Below are 18,182 nucleotides of genomic sequence, written 5' to 3'. Positions count from 1 at the left end.
GGTCAAACGGTGCGGAATCGCTTGCGGACGGTACGTGCCAGTGCGATAGGGTCGAGTTTGCCGTCGTGGTAGCGGGCATTTTCTGTTCCTTCGTTACACTTTTCGTTCACCAGTGCGCTGCAAACGGAGGGCAAGCAGCTGCGGGTTGCAAAGAAGCAACGGGCGGGCGGGAAGGGTTTGGAAAACGGAAAAGCTTGCGACGAAGAAAAATTCAGTGCAGAAAGTGTGTGTGTTTGTGTGTGTGTGTGTGTGTGGCAGTGTGGTGTGAAAACACACAAAATCCTTTGTGTAACGTAGCTAGGGAGCTTTTATTAGCTAGTGCTTGTGGTTTCGTGAGGAAAAGTGTGCACAATTTTTGGTTTTTCCAACCCAGCTCCCGCGTTTTCCCAACCCTACCCATCACGAATCCCCCCCCCCCCACCCAGCAAGTGCGCGCACGTATGTGTGTGTGTGTATTTTGCTGGAAAATTACTTCATAAGTTCTTGCTCGCTGGCACTGTGCGTGCAGTCGTCCACTGTTCTGACCACCCATAACCCCCCGAATGTGATGTCCAGTGTGTCCTGTCTGAGGGCCCTTTGCGTACTACCTTCACCGTAGCAGAAACAACAAAAAACGAAAAACGCACATCTTCGAAGTACTTGCCAGCAGGGAGTGAGTAACAACGCCACCCAGCGGAGACAACCCACACGAAGGTGGTGCGAGTCTGTTCGGAACATCCGCTATCTGGTCGATCCAGCGACGATGTTGTACATAGGCGGGCGAAGTAGCTGTGGCATACTAGCGTTCACGTTTCTGCTGTTCTTCGCCATCTCCATTACCCGTAGTGCGGATGAGCCAACGACAACAATCAAGTACAACGTGTAAGTAGCTGCTGGTGCACAAGGAACGCATACCAATCATTCCACCCATTATGCGTCACTGCTCTTTCCCTATCTTTCAGTGTCCAAGCATGGGCGGCCAAACTCGGCGGTGAACTGTGGCATTTGGGAGATTTTATAACTAGACGAAAGGAGGTCGAAGAGGTACGCACTCGTGCATTCAGCTTATCAGCTGTTGGTGCATACAAGCGAACTCCCGCGAAGGTAACGGATGAATTGGTGTGCTTTGTGGTAGAAAAAAAAAATGGGACGAGATCAGCAGTCTCTACACCACTTAATCATAATGATGCGCCCCAATAATGGGATGCGCGCCAGAGTGGGACGGTGAGTGTGGTGAATCAACAAAATCTGACACCACACGATGTGTATTGATTTTTGGCCCGTCTAGCTCCCACTTGCATACACCCTTGATGGTGTAGCAGTGTATCGGCCGTGTACCGTACGGGGTGGTCCGGACGTACGCGCACGTGCTTCTCGGGCGGAGAACACACCGGACGCCGGAGTTGTGGTCCCCTTAAATTCATCCCTTATCTTCGCTGCGTCTAAGCAGCCTCGAATGTGACACTAATGGCACGAAATGTTTCTGTTTCCTATGTTTTTTTGCCTCCATCACACACGTACAGAGTTTTAAACAAGCACAAGTAGTTAGCAAAAATGGACAAAAAATTGTCGAAGAGATGGCCAAGGATCTCAAGTACATGATGGATGCGAAAGTGAGCGCCGTGAAGGTAAGAATTGAATGACGTTTTTTGTTTTCGTTTGAATAGTCTAAAACATAAAGCAGAATCTGCTCACAAAAGTCTGTCGTTATCGATTTTAATTTACTCAATGCCAGAATTTCCACTCTCCACAACTAAATGCAGAAGGCTCCCTAGCTGCAATAGCGTAGACCATGGGTATTTTGACGTGACGGGACTAGTAATCACCCTTTTACTGAGAGATAGAATATATAAATTAAATTGATATTGTTTCTAGACAGTTTGAATCTTGATGCTTCGATCTTGTATATATTGTATATCACAAGAAATATGCCATGCATTCCGACTTTGTATTTATTTTTAAAGTACAAAGACAGCTTGTGCGTCATCTTCTCTTGTTTTAAGTAATAATTTTTTATTGAGTTTTCCAATAACAAAATAAGAATTTTTCAAAAATATAATTGTTATCAAATTGTCCAATCTCGTAACCGGGAAAATAACTGAGCAATCAAGGTGATTAGTCGAAAATGACATGTAATTGCATAGCAACAGGCGCATTAACCACACACGTTACGCTTGACTGTTCGTGCAGACACGGTTTGCGAGTGACCTTCCAGTGTGCTGTTCGATCATTCACCGAACCGACCAGCATGCAGTGGTACTTGTGGACATTTCATTTCCTCGTTTACATCTTGCTAGTGGCCGATCCGGTCACAACCGACCGGGGGTTGTTTAACGGTGGTTCCATTCTGAACGGTTTCCCCGCGAGAAGGATAGTGCCGAAACGGATCGGACAGTGCGTCGGGCAGGAGGAACTACCCATCTTTCTACCCGATATGCGCATAGCCGCACGCAACCGTACGCATTCAACGATTGCCGGTGAGATCATCTTTAGGGAAGATTTTCCCACCGGATGGGCCGTGGAGTTATCGGTGAAGCAATGTACCGATCTGCAGGATCCGAGCAGCTGCCGATTGTTTTTAAGCCAACTGGGTCACAGCGATTTTTGCGGTTGGCTCGCATCGAAGGAGGCAACGTATGGGAAGTACTACAGTACGATCAATCCGCAGCCGAAATGTCCGTTCCGGCAGGGTGTTTACAATGTGTCCGAGCAGCTTGTGGATGATGAGGCGAGCAAATATCTTCCCGGAGTGGGCAGCACCTTTTGGGAGATTACCGTCAGTGGTAGGCAGAAGAATCGGCAGGTGCTTTGCATCGTGGTGCAGCTAAACATTCGACCGAGGAAGCGAGTATGAGAGGCTGATTAATTGGGGTTCAGCGAGTATGATAATAAACACAACTTCAAGCAATGGTATTCGAGGGTTTACAGTGTCCATTCATATAATAACACTAATTATTCTCAATTGATGCGAAGGAACTGCTGTTCATTGGAGCATAACCTTCGTCAGTCGAAGATAATTCGTTTCCATAATGGATTTAGCAGTTTGACATTTTGGACCCATTAAAATATTCCAAATGTTTATTATAGTATTTCATGCGCGAAACAGATTGACTTATTCACTTCTTATCTGTCCCGTAGCGCATCATGGATACGGCGGAAAACACTGCCATATCGTTCGACGAGGAGCCGGTCAACCAAAGCTTCCAGTACTACAATGCGAAGCAGATGATTGAGCCGGGCGAAATTATTACCACCCCGATCCCGATGATCGACGAGGATCCGGCCGATATTACCACGCCGATACCGCCGAAAGAGATCGTACTCACGAAGAAGCGACATTTCTTCAACGAAGCCGTCAACACGACGGTCAGCTCGGTGCACGTGCCGACGAACGTGTACGACCGGGCGACCGAGGTGATCAAGGCGATCAAATGGTCGGAAGCGCTGGATTCCATCTTCTACAACAACTACATCGGTGATCCCACCCTGACGTGGCAGTACTTCGGCAGCTCGAGCGGCTTCCTGCGCCAGTTCCCGGCGACCAAGTGGGAACAGGACCCGGTCGATCTGTACGACTGCCGGTTGCGCTCGTGGTACATCGAGGCGGCCAACAGCCCGAAGGATATGCTGATCCTGGTCGACAGCTCCGGCTCGATGACCGGCCAACGGAAGGACATCGCCAAACACGTCGTCTCGAACATCCTCGACACGCTCGGACCGAACGACTACGTCAACATTTTCACCTTCTCGGAAGAGGTGGCGGAAGTGGTGCCGTGCTTTCGCGATACGCTCGTGCAGGCGAACATGGGCAACATTCGCGAGCTGAAGCTCGGTATGGACAACATAGACACCAATGAGATCGCTAACGTTTCAGCCGCCCTCACGAGGGCGTTCGAGCTGCTGGAACAGTTCCGGGAGACCCGTAACGGGGCCCGGTGCAACCAAGCGATCATGTTGGTCTCGGATGGTGTTCCATACAGCTTCGACGAGGTGTTCGAGCAGTTTAACTGGAAGGAGCTACCGTTCATACCGGTGCGCGTGTTCACCTATCTGATCGGTCGCGAGGTGGCGGATGTGAAGGAGATTAAGGAGATGGCCTGCCGGAATCAAGGTTACTACGTGCACCTGAGCACGATGGCGGAGGTGAGGGAGGAGGTGTTGAATTACATACCGGTCATAGCGCGACCGTTGGTGCTGAACAAGCGTGAACATCCGGTCGTCTGGTCGGAGATATATGCGGATGTAGAAGTGAGTGATTGCCTACCGTAACTGGTGTGGAAGTGTGTAATCTGTTGGTTCCGCATTACTATTGCAGGATCCCAAAATGACCGATTGGTTGTGGGAAATTAAGGAACGAGCGGAGCAGAAAGAACGCTTCATCGACTATCGGAAGAACCGGGTGTTGTTCTATTCGCCGGAGGAACAGCACCGACGAATGATCATGAAGCAACGCATGGTAGGTATTGTTTACTTATTAATTATTAACAATATTTTCAACTATGAACTGTAAAAAGTCTGAGGTATTTCTGATATAAATTTAGGCAATTCTCCTTGTGATATTGTGAAGTGATATCTAGAGCGATTGAAGCTTCAATTTGTATGCGATTTTAAGCTGTTGTGGGTGGAGTGAGACGGATGGCTCATCTTACGACCTTCCGGTAAACAGTCCCTGTACTGGTTGGAGAACTAACTACTTAACTTAAAACGTAAAAAAGGAGGACTCAGAAAATCTCGATAAAGTAACATGAATAATCTTGTAGTGTTGTTGCTGTCCATATGGGAAGTGATAAAATATCGTTTATTACGAGCTCTTTGTGTTGACACAAAGATTAATAGATATTATAAACGTTTACTGATCGTAAAATGGCTAACCAGCAGATGAACTGATTGTCAATTACCGGAAAATTATTCGGAAACGTATTCACCCCATTTTTTTACTTCTTTAGCCCTTGGCACCATTGTAATATCTTTCTTTCTTTTATATTATTATCATTTTAGAACCAAGATCCGTACTCGAACAATCAGAAGTACAACTTCATGACGACCGTCTCGGTACCGGTGTTTGATAGGCGTGAGAATGCGGTAAGTGTAGTACTGGCTGTTAAACAGTTTATTAGGATTCATTGCAGGATATTTTAATGTCATCTGCAAACTGGACAGGTAAATTCTACCCACCGAATACAGTACATCATCGTGTTTTCCTTTTTTTTTACCGAGCCAGTGAAACAAACACATTTTTCTATGAATTTTGTTTTTGTATTTCACTAATAAAAACCTTTCCTATTTCATCCACCATTCATGTTTCGGCTTTATACGATGAAATTTTCCAATTATTATTAAACAATGATGTTCTAAGCCTTTCGTTACAGTTAATCGAATTTTGATTGCCTTGTTCGTGCTTCTTTAAGTTGTGCAATATTCTTTTGTTTGTTTTCAATTGATTTACTTTATTTCCTTACTGAAGCTTCTTAATGATTCTATTCCTCCTGCTCTTATTCGGCGATCAATCACCAACTGCAATGGCACGCTTTACAATGCTTTTTTGTGGGTCAAATATGTGTATATATATCTATGCTTACAACACTGAACGTTTAACCTCAAAACCCGCCGTGGATTGCGTACAACTGAACTTAAGAACATCACCGAAGACATACTGATGAACGAAGCGTACTGGGTGACGATCACTCGAGAGGTACATACCGTTAGGAGTTCGTAGACACGTACCTAGTTCACTGTATCGTGCGAGCAACCTAGAGACTTGCCGAATTGTGTATCGATACGTTGCGAGTTTACCAGTTGGCAGTATGCAAATCCAAACCGTATAGTTGCGTTGAAGTTCATCCCTTGTTACTACTTACACACTTACCAAAAAAAAACCCTAGAGCGTTGTTTGAAAGCAGTTTTGAACTAGGAACGTAACGAGACCGTATCGAGAGTAATTATTTTAATCTACATCTTTACCGTTTACCGTACTGGCCAGCGAACGTTGCAGTTGCAACGAACGTTTAGCGTTTTAGTGTAATTGCTAGTGTGTTTCACGTTTTGCTCTTCACAAATAGCAATAGCTCTACATGTAAACAACAGCAAACATTTAGTTTCAGGTTTAATCGGTTGATGGAGTTGTATTGACTAAATCCATGCGTATATAATAAATCCCGCGGTTGAGCAAACATTAAACAGTAATGTTCTAAAACTTCTGTACTAAACATTAACCACCTAGTGGGGACGTTCGTGCGCAAGCAACTTTATAGATAGGTTTCGTTTAATATTATTAACGTTTGAGTAGTTTACAGTGATCTTGTCTTCCAACCATACCTGTGTGCTGCGTTTCAATTACATATTTGTGTTTGTATGTGTGTGTGTGTATACGTGCGTACGAGTTTAAAAAGTTTCACAGTTTGCTAGAGGAACAGTATTGGAATGAGTTTTCTTATCCCACCCACTCTGTACCAGGGCGATAACGTCGCTCAAACAACAAGCGTCAAACGTTTGCAAGCGGGCCGTTTTCGATTTACACCAGTTATACACTAGTTGACACTTTATAGTTTAGTATATTTATGGTAAGCATTGTACTATCGGGTGGTTGATTTTTTTATATTTTATATCATGTACATTATTATTTCCTATTGAAGATGTTCGAAAAACGGCATATTCTTGCAAGTCTCATACCTATAAAACAAAACAAATCATTCGGTGTTTTTAATTTCTTTGGTGGTGAATATTTTATAGCAACATATTCTACATGCAATGTGTCCTTTAGTTACTTATATCACCGAACAATAATGAACAATTTCAGTTGATTGTCCAGGGTGGCAATACAATCTCTTATTGATGAACCTGATTGATGAATAAATCATAATTTTATATCCATAATTTTAACACAAAATCTACTATCATTTTCCAATAATATGGAAACTCTCGCTAAGTATTTTATAGCAACTTCAAAATTATCGTTAATTAAATTATCGTTTGTTGTAATTTGTTTTTTTTTTGTTACACTACTGTCATACACTGCTTTCCTCTCATTTTTCTTCACCAATCCTGATGCGTTAACGTTCACTTACCTCATCTTTTGAGATCATTAGTAATGTATTGCAAATTTTATCTCGGAACTGTTCATCTGTAGATCGTTTTTGAGACATTTTTGACACGTTTTCAACTTATAGTAAGTCACTTTCCCATTAGCACTCGTTTTATATAGTTTTAGTTTTCGATTTAGCAATTTACGAAGTTGAAGTTTCATTATCGTTCATCCGATCCGTTTTCTACCATAAGTAAATTAGTATGCAATTATTTTGGATAACCGACGGGTCTAGAATGTAGCATCGCTAGTATAACAATTGAGCGCTAACATTATGTGCTGATATCATTGCTAAATGAAATTCGTTTCGAATCCATGCAGACGCGGGTGGCCAATATACTCGGTGTGGCTGGAGCCGATGTGCCAATAGCGGAAATTAAAAAATACCTTAAACCTCACCTGGTAAGTAAGGCTGTAACAGTTTCGTTTTCCTGTGTCAACTAATCTTTGTTGCCTTTCTGCTTCCCTAATATGCAAGCTTGGTGTAAATGGATACGCCTTCATTGTCACCAACAATGGCTACATCCTGACGCATCCTGACTTCCGTCCAGTGGTAAGCATTGATCTTCACGAGAAGTGAATAAATGAGGCTTTAAAAGTGAATTGAAAAATGTTTGTTTGTTTCAGTTTCAAGATATTCTCAAGCCAGCCTATAACACGGTCGACATGATCGAGGTCGAGTTGACCGATGACGACCAAGGGCCACGAGAGTTCAATAACATGCTGCTTAATGTAAGTGCTCCCAGCAACTGGTGCAGTTAGAAGGACCAAACATAGCTAATAATGTTTGTCGTTCTTTCAGATGCGTGAATCTATTATCAACCAGTCTACTGGAGCCAAGTGGATACGGGTGAAGTACCACTTTGATGAAATGGTATGTAGTTTAAGAAATTCTTCTGATAACCCTTTTGCAGATGAACAGTGTATGACGATGGTTTTTGTGCATGTTTTAGAAACGAGTTTCTCGTACCAAACGCCAGTACTACTGGACACCCATCAAGAACACTCCGTTCACGTTGGTGGTTACGTATCCCGAGACGTACGGCGTCAATCGGCTGCAGATACGTACGGAGGACGAGATCCACCGTATTCACGCTAAGGGCAGCAACGTGGCCAGCTTCTTCAGTGGCAACAATTGGAAAATTCATCCAGATTGGTAAGTGTTTCCTATCAGATCACGTTTAACATTTTCCAACGAGCTAATATCATTCCATTCCGCTTCTTCCACAGGGTGTACTGTAAATATTTGAACGAACATCCGAACGAAACGTTCGCAACGCCGGAGCTGGAGTTGAAGCATTTTCTCGAGCGCATGAAACTCGGTGGCTGGAAATGGCCCTCAAACCGCACACCACCACCACCCGAACACGCCATGTTCTGTAAGTGTGCGCGAATGACCATATTACGCATCCATAGCTTAGTGATGTGAGTGAAGAGTCGATGGGCGACTCTTCACGTTCTGTCTCTCTCGTCTAAGAAGTTCGAAAACGATGTCATATCTGTGTTTTTTTTTCCTGCTGTCTCTGTTTACTGTTACCGCCTTACTAGTCCGTTTGTTCCGTTTTGCGTTTTTCCGTTCGCCATCATGCCCCACAGTTTCATGTCGTGACAATTCATATTTGATTCACATTTCGCGTGAATAACATTTTTCTGTTCGTTAAACGTATTTCAAAACCTAAATATTCTATTGTCACCTCCAAGTTTACTTGTACCCAATCTGTGTTTCGTTTAAAATGTAGCTGCCCCCGACTAGGGGACATCATTTCCATAAGTTGTACCGCTCCATCCACATCCATTTCTGTATCGGTTTTGCGTTCCGGAAATCGAGTAATTAAAATGTGCTTTCTTTTTTCCCATTCTTTTCTCTTCTCTACACCTCTTCACGTTTCCGTTCACGTTTTCACGGGGCCATGAAACTTGAACTCGTGACGCCTACTTAACCTCAACATCATCGCCATCATGTTCGTCGGTTTCCTCGAACAAATATCGAAAACCAAAACAAACAAACAAAAAAAAAAAACACCCAAACTCGATGTGCCATTCTTCTGTGCCTGTTGTGCCTTCGCCAAAACAAAACAAACAACATACAAAACCATACATCAACCTTCTACCTGCAATCCGTGCGATCGTCACTGTAAACTGCATATCGTACCATTGATAATGCGCTCGTTTGCTTATCCTAATGATTGATGTCACCGTTCGCTGTTAAATATTTGCATCTCTATCCACTTTACTCGTTTCACATGTGTGTTGTGCCGTTTTTGGTATTGCACCTCATCTCACGTCTTCTGTCGATTGTGTACTTACACGGACATGCACTCATACATTACACCCTTCGCTTGTGTGTGTGTGTGTGGTTTGATCGTTCATGGTGTACTACTCTTTCCATCTCTTTCTTGGTTCTGTGTCTGATGTATCTTTGCACTGCTGTCATTTGGCGTACTTGTGGCATAATTGTGGCAATTGCCTGAAAAATGTTGCCACATGTCGCGGTTTCGTTAATGTGTAATGCTACAATTTAAAAAAAATGAACGCGGGGTTTACCACGATTTTCTCTGCATTGAACGCATCACCCGACATGGCTAAACCGTGCAGCTAATATAACGGGCAAATTGCCAGAAAAGGATTATTATTACTGTGAGTAAATGCGGCTTGTCCGTTGGTTACATTGCAAAGCACGTATTCACGAGCATTCAACATATCTACACACCTTGTATACTCAGAGTCCGTATCTTGTAATCAGTTTTTATACCACTAGCCACCATACACACTCCTTTGGCTTTAGATTATCCTGCATACCAATCAATTTGTTACAAGAGCGTTTATTAATATCCGCATCACGTTCTATCGTTCGGTTTGTTTAATCTATAATTAAAGTACTTTCCTTGGATTACTATGAGTAAAAATTTATCCGAACGCCACAGTGGACGTTTCGAAGCAAAGTAATGATATGCTCTATATGATGTATACGTAAAAGATGTAGTTAAACTTAGCAAAACTCCTCCATATTGACAGCGTCCATCACGGGTGCAATTTTGAATGGAGGCGCCTGGTGCCGTTTAAAGAAGTACTGGGCGCCTCCATCCAGGTTTTAAAATTATTCAAGGATGAGATAACATAAATATTAACACTTCAATTAACACCATGCAAAACACAATTCACAGTATAACAACTGCATAATCTATTAGTTTCTGGTGTGTGGCATGCAACTACGCGATACGCGATACTTAGCAGTTCTAGTGTGCACTTCCAATAGTGTTGTCCCCGTACCGAATGTTCCGTAGGTCACCTGGTTGCATTTCCGTTCACTGTCCTCCAATGTTTTTTCATCTCTCGCACACTATCCTCATGTCCGTACCGTTGCCAACCTTCATTAGGGAGGTCGTTCACATCCGTTTTGTGGAATGGTAGTAGCAGCACAATCTCTACGGCACCCACAACAGCACCTTTTTTTTTAGAATGTGACACACAGTTGTACAGTTTTTAGGCTCGTGTTGAGCTGGTTTTATAATGGCCTGTCTAATAGATGTGTTTGATCACCCGATTTTTGTTTCATTACTCCAAGCTGTACATTCTGATTCTACACCAATCTGTCCGTATGTCGTTTTTTGTTTCTTAAATAATTTTAATGTATTTTTTTGCATTTTGCGTCAGCACTATCACCATTTTTTGAACCAGCATTTGCGTGTGTTTTGGAAATCCACATTCTAGTGCACTGCGCACGAATCTCACACCAGCAGCGATATGTTTAATCTGTGAATAAGTTTTCTATTGATCGTTCATATGGTTTTTTTTTCCCAAGCCCTTAAGTGCACCGACCTTTCTTTTTTTTCCTTTTCAAGTCACTGAATCACCGATTAGATACTCGAAAACTAGCATTTCGTTTCCCGTGTGTTTTGCTTTAGTTACCATTTTCACGGTTTCATGTGTATTGATCTTGGTCGCTCATGCCGGGCGTTTCCCGTTCTTGATCTTGCAGGCGATCGCGGTTTGATGCAGGCGCTAGTGTATGACGCCAAGGTAACGGAATGGTTTTCCAAGAACGTGAGCGGGAGCGGTGGAAACAAGGACGAAAAAGGGTAAGTAGCAAGTTGTGCTTTCGTATGTATAAGTCCTATGGATTAAAAAAAAAACATCAAAGGAAATTCCTCGTGATGCATCCCCTGCATTTTATACTTACCTGTAGGAGCTAATATTTATTTGATTTTAGCTAATTGAATCTTTTTTTACTTTTCATTGTAATTTAACGCTACATAAACGCAATATTAACACAACAATTCTTTTTTCCTCCTGTTTTCCTTTCCTTGTATTTTATCTCTAACTCTTGCGCCGTCACACGTACTTACACACTAATCATATACCTGGTAAAAAAAAAACCAATCCTTTCCGCTCACTTCTACTGCGATCACTCTGGGTAACATTTGGTGTTGGGTAAATGAATAAACTTTTGATTGTGTATACAAAAAACAATAAATTCCATCCTTTTGCTCTAACCAAATGCAAATAATGAACGCTAACCTCTTTTGTCCCTTGTTTCGTATATGGTTTCCTAATCACCCTCTCTTGCCGCAACACACCTTTCTCTTGTACAATTGCATTCATGTAACGTTTGAAACGGAACAGTCCAAGTCCCATTGCCGTGTTGATGGGTTTGCTGCCAAGGTAATTAACGGCGAGATCGTGGAGGCAGAGATGTTTGTTTTGTATAATTGTGCATATACTTGAATCACGGCGAAGCTTCGGGTGTATATCCTTGAAGCTGAAATGTTCGACATAATTCGTATCATCTCCTACGATTTCAGTGTATGAATTTGTGATTTTGTATCGGTAGAAAAACAGACCATAACTTTTTTCATTTATCAAGAGTATAAAGTTAACTTAATTCAGTAATCTGCAAAGAATTTGCTTAAAATCGTTTGAAAATGAAGTGCCGGAAATAATAATTCGAAGAATTACAATCACAACTTCAACGTGTCAATGTGTTCCGACATTTAGTGATGGTATTTTGAAGCATTCTGGAAGAAAGAAGACACTTTACAGTGTTGGAAAATGATGAATAACTCACATATTTACCCCCCACTAATGCATTCGTTGTGTTTCATTCCTCAGAAACGAGTTCAAGCAACGCTTCGGCATCACCGTTTCCTTTCTGGCCACCCACTCGGGCCTGACACGATGGCAGGAATACGCCACCGGTGCGGACGAATCGAAACAAGCCGAGTAAGTGCATCAACACTCCTCTTCATCGGCCCAAAATACCCGCTCATCAATATGTTTTTTTCGTATCTGGCAATTGTTTCTAGGCCCGACTTTAGTGAAATGCACAACCGTGCAATTGATGAGGTGTGGTACAAGCGTGCGGTAGAGCTGTACTACAGCAATCGCAACCGAAAGGGTGCGGACGGTGAGAACGGTAAGGACGATAGCGATCGCAACAACTTCGTCTACTCGGTACCGTTCGATGCGGGAAACCGGAACGATACACTCGTCACCGCCAGCCATGCCATTTTCCACACGGACGGGACGCGCGAAGCGCCGGTTGCGGTGGTCGGCTTCCAGTTTCACCATTCCGCCCTGTACACGCTGTTCAAAAACATCACCAGCCAGTGCGGACACGGCGATCCGCGGTGCGAGAAGACCTGCTTTACCGGTGACTATCAGTGCTACGTGATCGACAACAATGGGTTCGTGGTGATCAGCGAGCAGCTGCAGGAGACGGGCGCATTCTTCGGTGAGGTGAAGCCCGCCTTCATGCAGCGCCTGCTGGACGATAGCATCTTTCGCAATGTCACCGTGTACGACTACCAGGCGGTTTGCTTCATGCCGAAGGGTTCGATCAATTTAGCCACGGTACTGCAGACACCGCTTCGGTTGATCTGGTGGATCCTTACCAATACGCTTTCGTATCTGGTGTGGGTGGTGATGCAGCTGTTGCTTAGTTTGGCCCAAGCGTACGACGAAAGTGAGCATCGTGTGCCATCGGAAAGGACTAACGCCTCAATGTATGCAATGTGTGAATGTTGTTTTTTTTGCAGTGTACGACACTGGAGCGTATGATGTGGTGCCGGAGCTGGGCGATCTCGATGATCCGACGTTGAATCGCTACAAGGAACCAGAGTTCAACAAGGTGCTGATTAACCGTACCCGGCCGGAGCCGTGCGATCACGTGATCACCCTGTACGAGCTCAACATGGACGTTGATCCGTCGGTGTACACGAAGGAGGCACACCAGTGCGAACGGTAAGTTCCTCCTTGTATCAGGATTGGTTTTTTTGTTTTATTCTGGAAACTAATGTGCTCATCTCTTGTTTTGCAGACCGTACGTGGTGTTGCCGATACCGTCCAGCAATCTACTGCTGCTAGTGTTGGACACACTCTGCCCACTGCCCACCCATGTGCCACAGCTGTCGACATGGCCGGTGGAGCACGATTACAATGCTTCACTCGCTTGCCACAAGGCCCGTAGCGATCCGCTCCCCAGGCGAAGACCACTTACCTGCATCAACAAACATGCAAACGTAAGTGTATAACACCGACCGACTTAGTACTTTCGTTCAGCTACATATTAACATATTTTGCTGTCCCCTAACTTGCTACACCGCAGGAAAGTGTGATCGAGCTCTGTGGGGACGGTAGCATACCCAGGTACAACGTTGCTTTACTGCTTGCCCTGCTAGTGTTTGGACAGTGCATAGTGCTGCGGTGCGCTGCCGGTGGCCTGTTCGCTTACCTCTGAGACGCGTCGTGAACGTATTTTTCCATGCGTTCCCATTACGTTTGTGTCGGATCGTTTGACAACGGTATGAAACGTAGGTGTAGCTTTATTTAATAGTCGGATAGAATGATGAAACAACTCCGGATTATGCGAAGGGCGGCGAGAACGTTCGCATTCATATACAGGAACAAAGCAACTAGCAAAACACAAAAAAAAACGCGATTAATCAACAACCGGGCACAATATTCAATGAGAATGCAGGAAGTCGTTCCATTCCGGTCAACAAGGGTGGAATGTAGCTATGGTTCTGTTATACGTCGTGTGTGTGTATGTTGGAGAAAATTCCAGCTACAACACCGTTCATTCTGGGTGTTACATCAATTAGCATCAGTGCGTATTAGTTGGTAATTAAAGTTTCATGTTGTTCACCACAAATTTTATTACATGAACAGGATTCCTTCGACCGAACTGTTATACTGCGAACAAACTGTCATACGACATGTTCTAGTACCGTTTAGTAAGTGTTTCTATCCATCATTACGTTATCTTACTTTATAGCAAGTTAATTTCAATTTATACCACAGTATCGTTACTCATTATAGCTATACTTTCGTGATCATGCAACTTAATCGGGTATGTGTGTATGAAGCAATGGATGTAGCACAATTTTTGGTAAAAAAAAATTTGTTAAAATTGGATGAAATTTTAGTATGATAGAATTAATTATGTGCTATCGATCGAGGGATCAGTGAAGCTTAGAATCGTACAACTCCTATGTAGCTTACACAAAGATAGTGGTGGATTGCCGATTTATTTCCCGGTTGTTGGTTTCGTAGTTTTTGTTCATTGTACCAAACAGTACTTTAGTCAAAGAAGCAACAAACGAACTATCAACCAACGCGAGCATAGTAAAACGAAGCGAAAAATACACTCACACACACACAACTGAAAAACCCGGATCAATTTATAGAATATGGGAAAGGATTGGGGAGACCGGAAAACCACTTATTTCCCATTTTGTGCACACGAATCCACGTTTCCACACTATTAATCGCGATCTTGTTTGCTTTCTTTCGCTCGTAACGCAACGAGAGTTTATTGAAGGAAAACAACAACAACAAAACATTGTTATAAGTAAAGGAAAACTATGCTAGAGCAGCTGACGGAACTAATCGTAAGGCATACTAAATAATGGCAGGATGTAAAGACACACAGCAAACCAGTTGTTTGTGGGCAGCATTACCGGAAATGGCGTCACAGCATGTTTGCCCAGTTTCTTACCATTTGATCTACTAACACGAACGTGAATTTTTCGCCAACACAATGCTTTATCCATTAGGTTTGTTTCGCTGCTACCGAGAATAGAAGATACCTGTTGAGAAGAATGGATAGAATCAGTTGTTTATTGATAATGTTTAATTACCTTCCGATATGGCACATGCTGTTCTATTTCGGCGGATCCGTACGATGCGTTACAGTACATTCAACCGGTTGGGGGACAGGGTGCGCATATATCTAGTTACGAACTTTGCTATAAATACTATTACCATACCTACTTACCATTTATCTGCTACGAGTGCAAAAGAACCATTGCCCGCTGTTGTGCTTTCGTCGACGGTGAGGGGGACAAATCTGTGTTCTTTTTTGTTTACGTTGTTTCTAGTGGAAGAATTTTACTCAACGACCGTAACAATCGCTTCGGGCGCTCGCATACTCAATCAAAAGAAACTGTTATGGATTCCCCACTACGCAAGGCGTGATCCGTTGCTATCGTGTGTACAGTGCGTTTGCTCCTGTTTTCTCCCCTCCCCCCATTGATTGGGCCACTGTTTTGTGCATTAAAGAAACGAAAGCATTTACTGAGGGATAAGACCGTGCAGGAGACCGTAACGCGAAGTACTTTCGTAATACAGCAACAACAACAAAAAAAAACAACATAAATCGAGCTACTAAAGGGTAGAGTAATACAATACATTGCTTGCCCAACTATTTTCTCCTATTTGCCTATGGATCTTACCATGCCTACGTAAGAGAGTCTACCTCTCATAGCTGTTGCGGGGTGTTAAGCAGACACTCATAAAACAAAACAAAACAACACAAACACATACATACCAAATGTTATTTCATCTTTTGCCTAGAACAAACCGTGCAAGAATGTGTAAAAGTAATTGGTTTGAGAGGGTTTGAGTTGGTTTTTTCTTAGAAATTCAAATAATCATCAAGCAGGCGAGACTTTGCTGCCGACTGTGACGGTTATTAGGTGCGATGCGGTACAGGGCAGAACAAGCAAACAACCAAAGGGGCTAAAGACAGTGGAGAAGGAACATGTGAAAATGGGTCTTGATGATACTTTTTGATAGCAGCAATGAAGCTCAAACCTTTGACGGTTGAACAAAAACTAAACGATACTAAAGTTTGTAAAAAAATAACACACTCACACGCTCTCACACATACAAAAAAACAATACCTTAAAGAAGAAGAAATTTACCATGTCCGCTAAAACTATCGCAGTGCAGATCGAAACACCGGCTAGTGGCCCGGACACAGGTCGCGGATGGTGCAGGAGAGGCTAGCTTAGAACTACATTCAATTTGACATTTGTTTCGCTAGATTAAAGTACGCGGTGTAGTCACAGAACGGTACCATCTTGGCCGCAGTAAACGATTTAATTCATTCCTTCAAAAAAAAAATCGGCTAAAGAAGAAACAAAAACAGAAAAAAAAACTGTTGTACATTTCACACATCATAAGCGCTCTATGTTGTATATGGTGGAATGGTAGGAGAAGTACACGCCATCTCATGTCAAAACGTTGAAATGGTGAACAGAACAGAGAAAAGAGCATTTCCGATTGCTTCTGCTCGATTTACACTCACACAAGTAAAACAATCTCCTATAGTTTAATCAGCGATACGAAAGCGCACCAGTCGTCAACCAGACAAACGAAATCATATAAACAAACAAACATAAAAAAAACCACACGAAATCGCAGATCGCAACAGTGACTCACACACAAACAGACAGACACCCACACACACAAGAGCGTAAATCATCTAAAAGAAAATCAATTTCGGTTCGTTTTTTCAAATGCAATTTTTTGGTAATAAAATAAATCTGTGATAAAAACAAACAGAAAAAAGCAGATTACACGAAGCGGGTGTAGTGTGTTGATTTGTTTTGATGGAGAAATGTTTGGTTTGTTTGAACTTCACAGCCACGCTAACGCTGATTCGTATAGGATATGGAGATGAAATCTTCACAGTCCTAGTGCTGGTATCCGCCTCGGACACCATGCACTTTTGTATTCCATGGCTAGTAGACTTGGATTTTTTTTAGGTCCTGCATATTGTCAGAAGAGTTGGTTTAATAATGCGTGGTGACATTCTTCGATTACTTTGATGCGTTCACCAGAATGACCGGGAAAATGGAATCGAAGACGAAGGCGCTTTATGAGCACTCCCGCAGCACGTCAAGTAAGTCTGAGTAATAAGTAAATCTATTGCATTTTCTAGAATAATAGTTAACGAACACGAAGAATCAGACACTTTACTATAAAAGAAAATTTTATTTTCTTCATCATTCACGATCCCTAACGATCCGTTCAATTTAGTCAACGAGTTCGCCATAAAGTACACGGGAGCCACTTTTCTATACATACACATATTGATATAAATCGAAAGAACAAAAAAAAAATGGTGACATCAAGCAGGCACCACTAGCATCGTGTCCGTGTACGCCTTTGCTCGTCATTTATTGTGTGTGTATATTAAATTTCGATTTCCTCACCACCTTCAAATATGTGTTGCGTTCACTTCTCAATTTGTATGACCATTCGCTCTTATAGTTACGTTCATCATTTGCTTAGCAACTACTTATTCGCTCGGCTTTCTCTCGATATACAATGCCGTGTGTGTTTCGTATTGTTTCAGCAGTATTGCACACTTCACACCGTTTTTTTTTCTCTCTCTCTTGTGGAAGCTTTTTCCTTTCATAATATGTTATTTCTTAATTTCCTCCTTTTGTGCTTGATAAATGGTCCGATTTGTTTGCTTTTTTTTTCTTCTGCTCCACACTACATATTATCACCTTTACATGTTTTGAGTATTTCCATCCATTAGTATTTACAAAAATATCCAGTGACAACGTGCGCGATTGATTGGTGCCGTTTTCCTCGGCGGCGGTTTTCCACCAGTGACGCACACTAACGGTAGGTGGGATCGCAAGAGGTCCCCCGTTCAAACGCTGCACACTATCCGGACGTGGCAAATGACGTCCGGTGGAAAAGGGTACGGTTAGGCATGGGAGATGGGTTTCAAAATAAATTAGATCTTTTCCAGCGGGATAAACGGGAAGGGAAGGGTGTGTGGACAGGGAAGGAGACGTTCGCGGAAGGACAGTTGACCACCAGC

At 42.9% G+C, this 18,182-nt stretch overlaps 1 protein-coding gene across 1 annotated transcript; it reads left to right on the top strand.

The window, feature by feature from the left end:
* The first annotated feature begins 742 nt into the window (after nt 1-742).
* LOC128715889 (voltage-dependent calcium channel subunit alpha-2/delta-3) lies at nt 743-13,796 on the top strand. The gene is made up of 21 exons (XM_053810807.1): nt 743-861; nt 942-1,023; nt 1,503-1,607; nt 3,118-4,227; nt 4,295-4,435; nt 4,978-5,061; nt 5,615-5,671; nt 7,382-7,462; nt 7,539-7,613; nt 7,688-7,792; nt 7,863-7,934; nt 8,014-8,216; nt 8,291-8,439; nt 9,656-9,697; nt 11,040-11,139; nt 11,684-11,722; nt 12,170-12,280; nt 12,364-13,022; nt 13,096-13,300; nt 13,377-13,578; nt 13,665-13,796. The coding sequence occupies exons 1-21, from the start codon at nt 743-745 to the stop codon at nt 13,794-13,796; spliced, it is 3,873 nt and encodes a 1,290-aa protein (XP_053666782.1).
* Nucleotides 13,797-18,182: the final 4,386 nt, after the last annotated feature.

This window comes from Anopheles marshallii, chromosome 3 (genome assembly GCF_943734725.1).
Source record: "Anopheles marshallii chromosome 3, idAnoMarsDA_429_01, whole genome shotgun sequence".
NCBI lineage: Eukaryota > Metazoa > Arthropoda > Insecta > Diptera > Culicidae > Anopheles > Anopheles marshallii.
This window is presented reverse-complemented; position numbering and strand designations above follow the sequence as displayed.

Bases quoted from the DNA above. Each gene is read 5' to 3' on its own strand.
- LOC128715889 (XM_053810807.1), top strand. From the start codon at position 743: ATGTTGTACATAGGCGGGCGAAGTAGCTGTGGCATACTAGCGTTCACG. The intron at 1,608-3,117 runs GTAAGAATTGAA...TCTGTCCCGTAG, and splicing joins CGAAAGTGAGCGCCGTGAAG to CGCATCATGGATACGGCGGA. The intron at 11,723-12,169 runs GTAATTAACGGC...TTCATTCCTCAG, and splicing joins TTGATGGGTTTGCTGCCAAG to AAACGAGTTCAAGCAACGCT.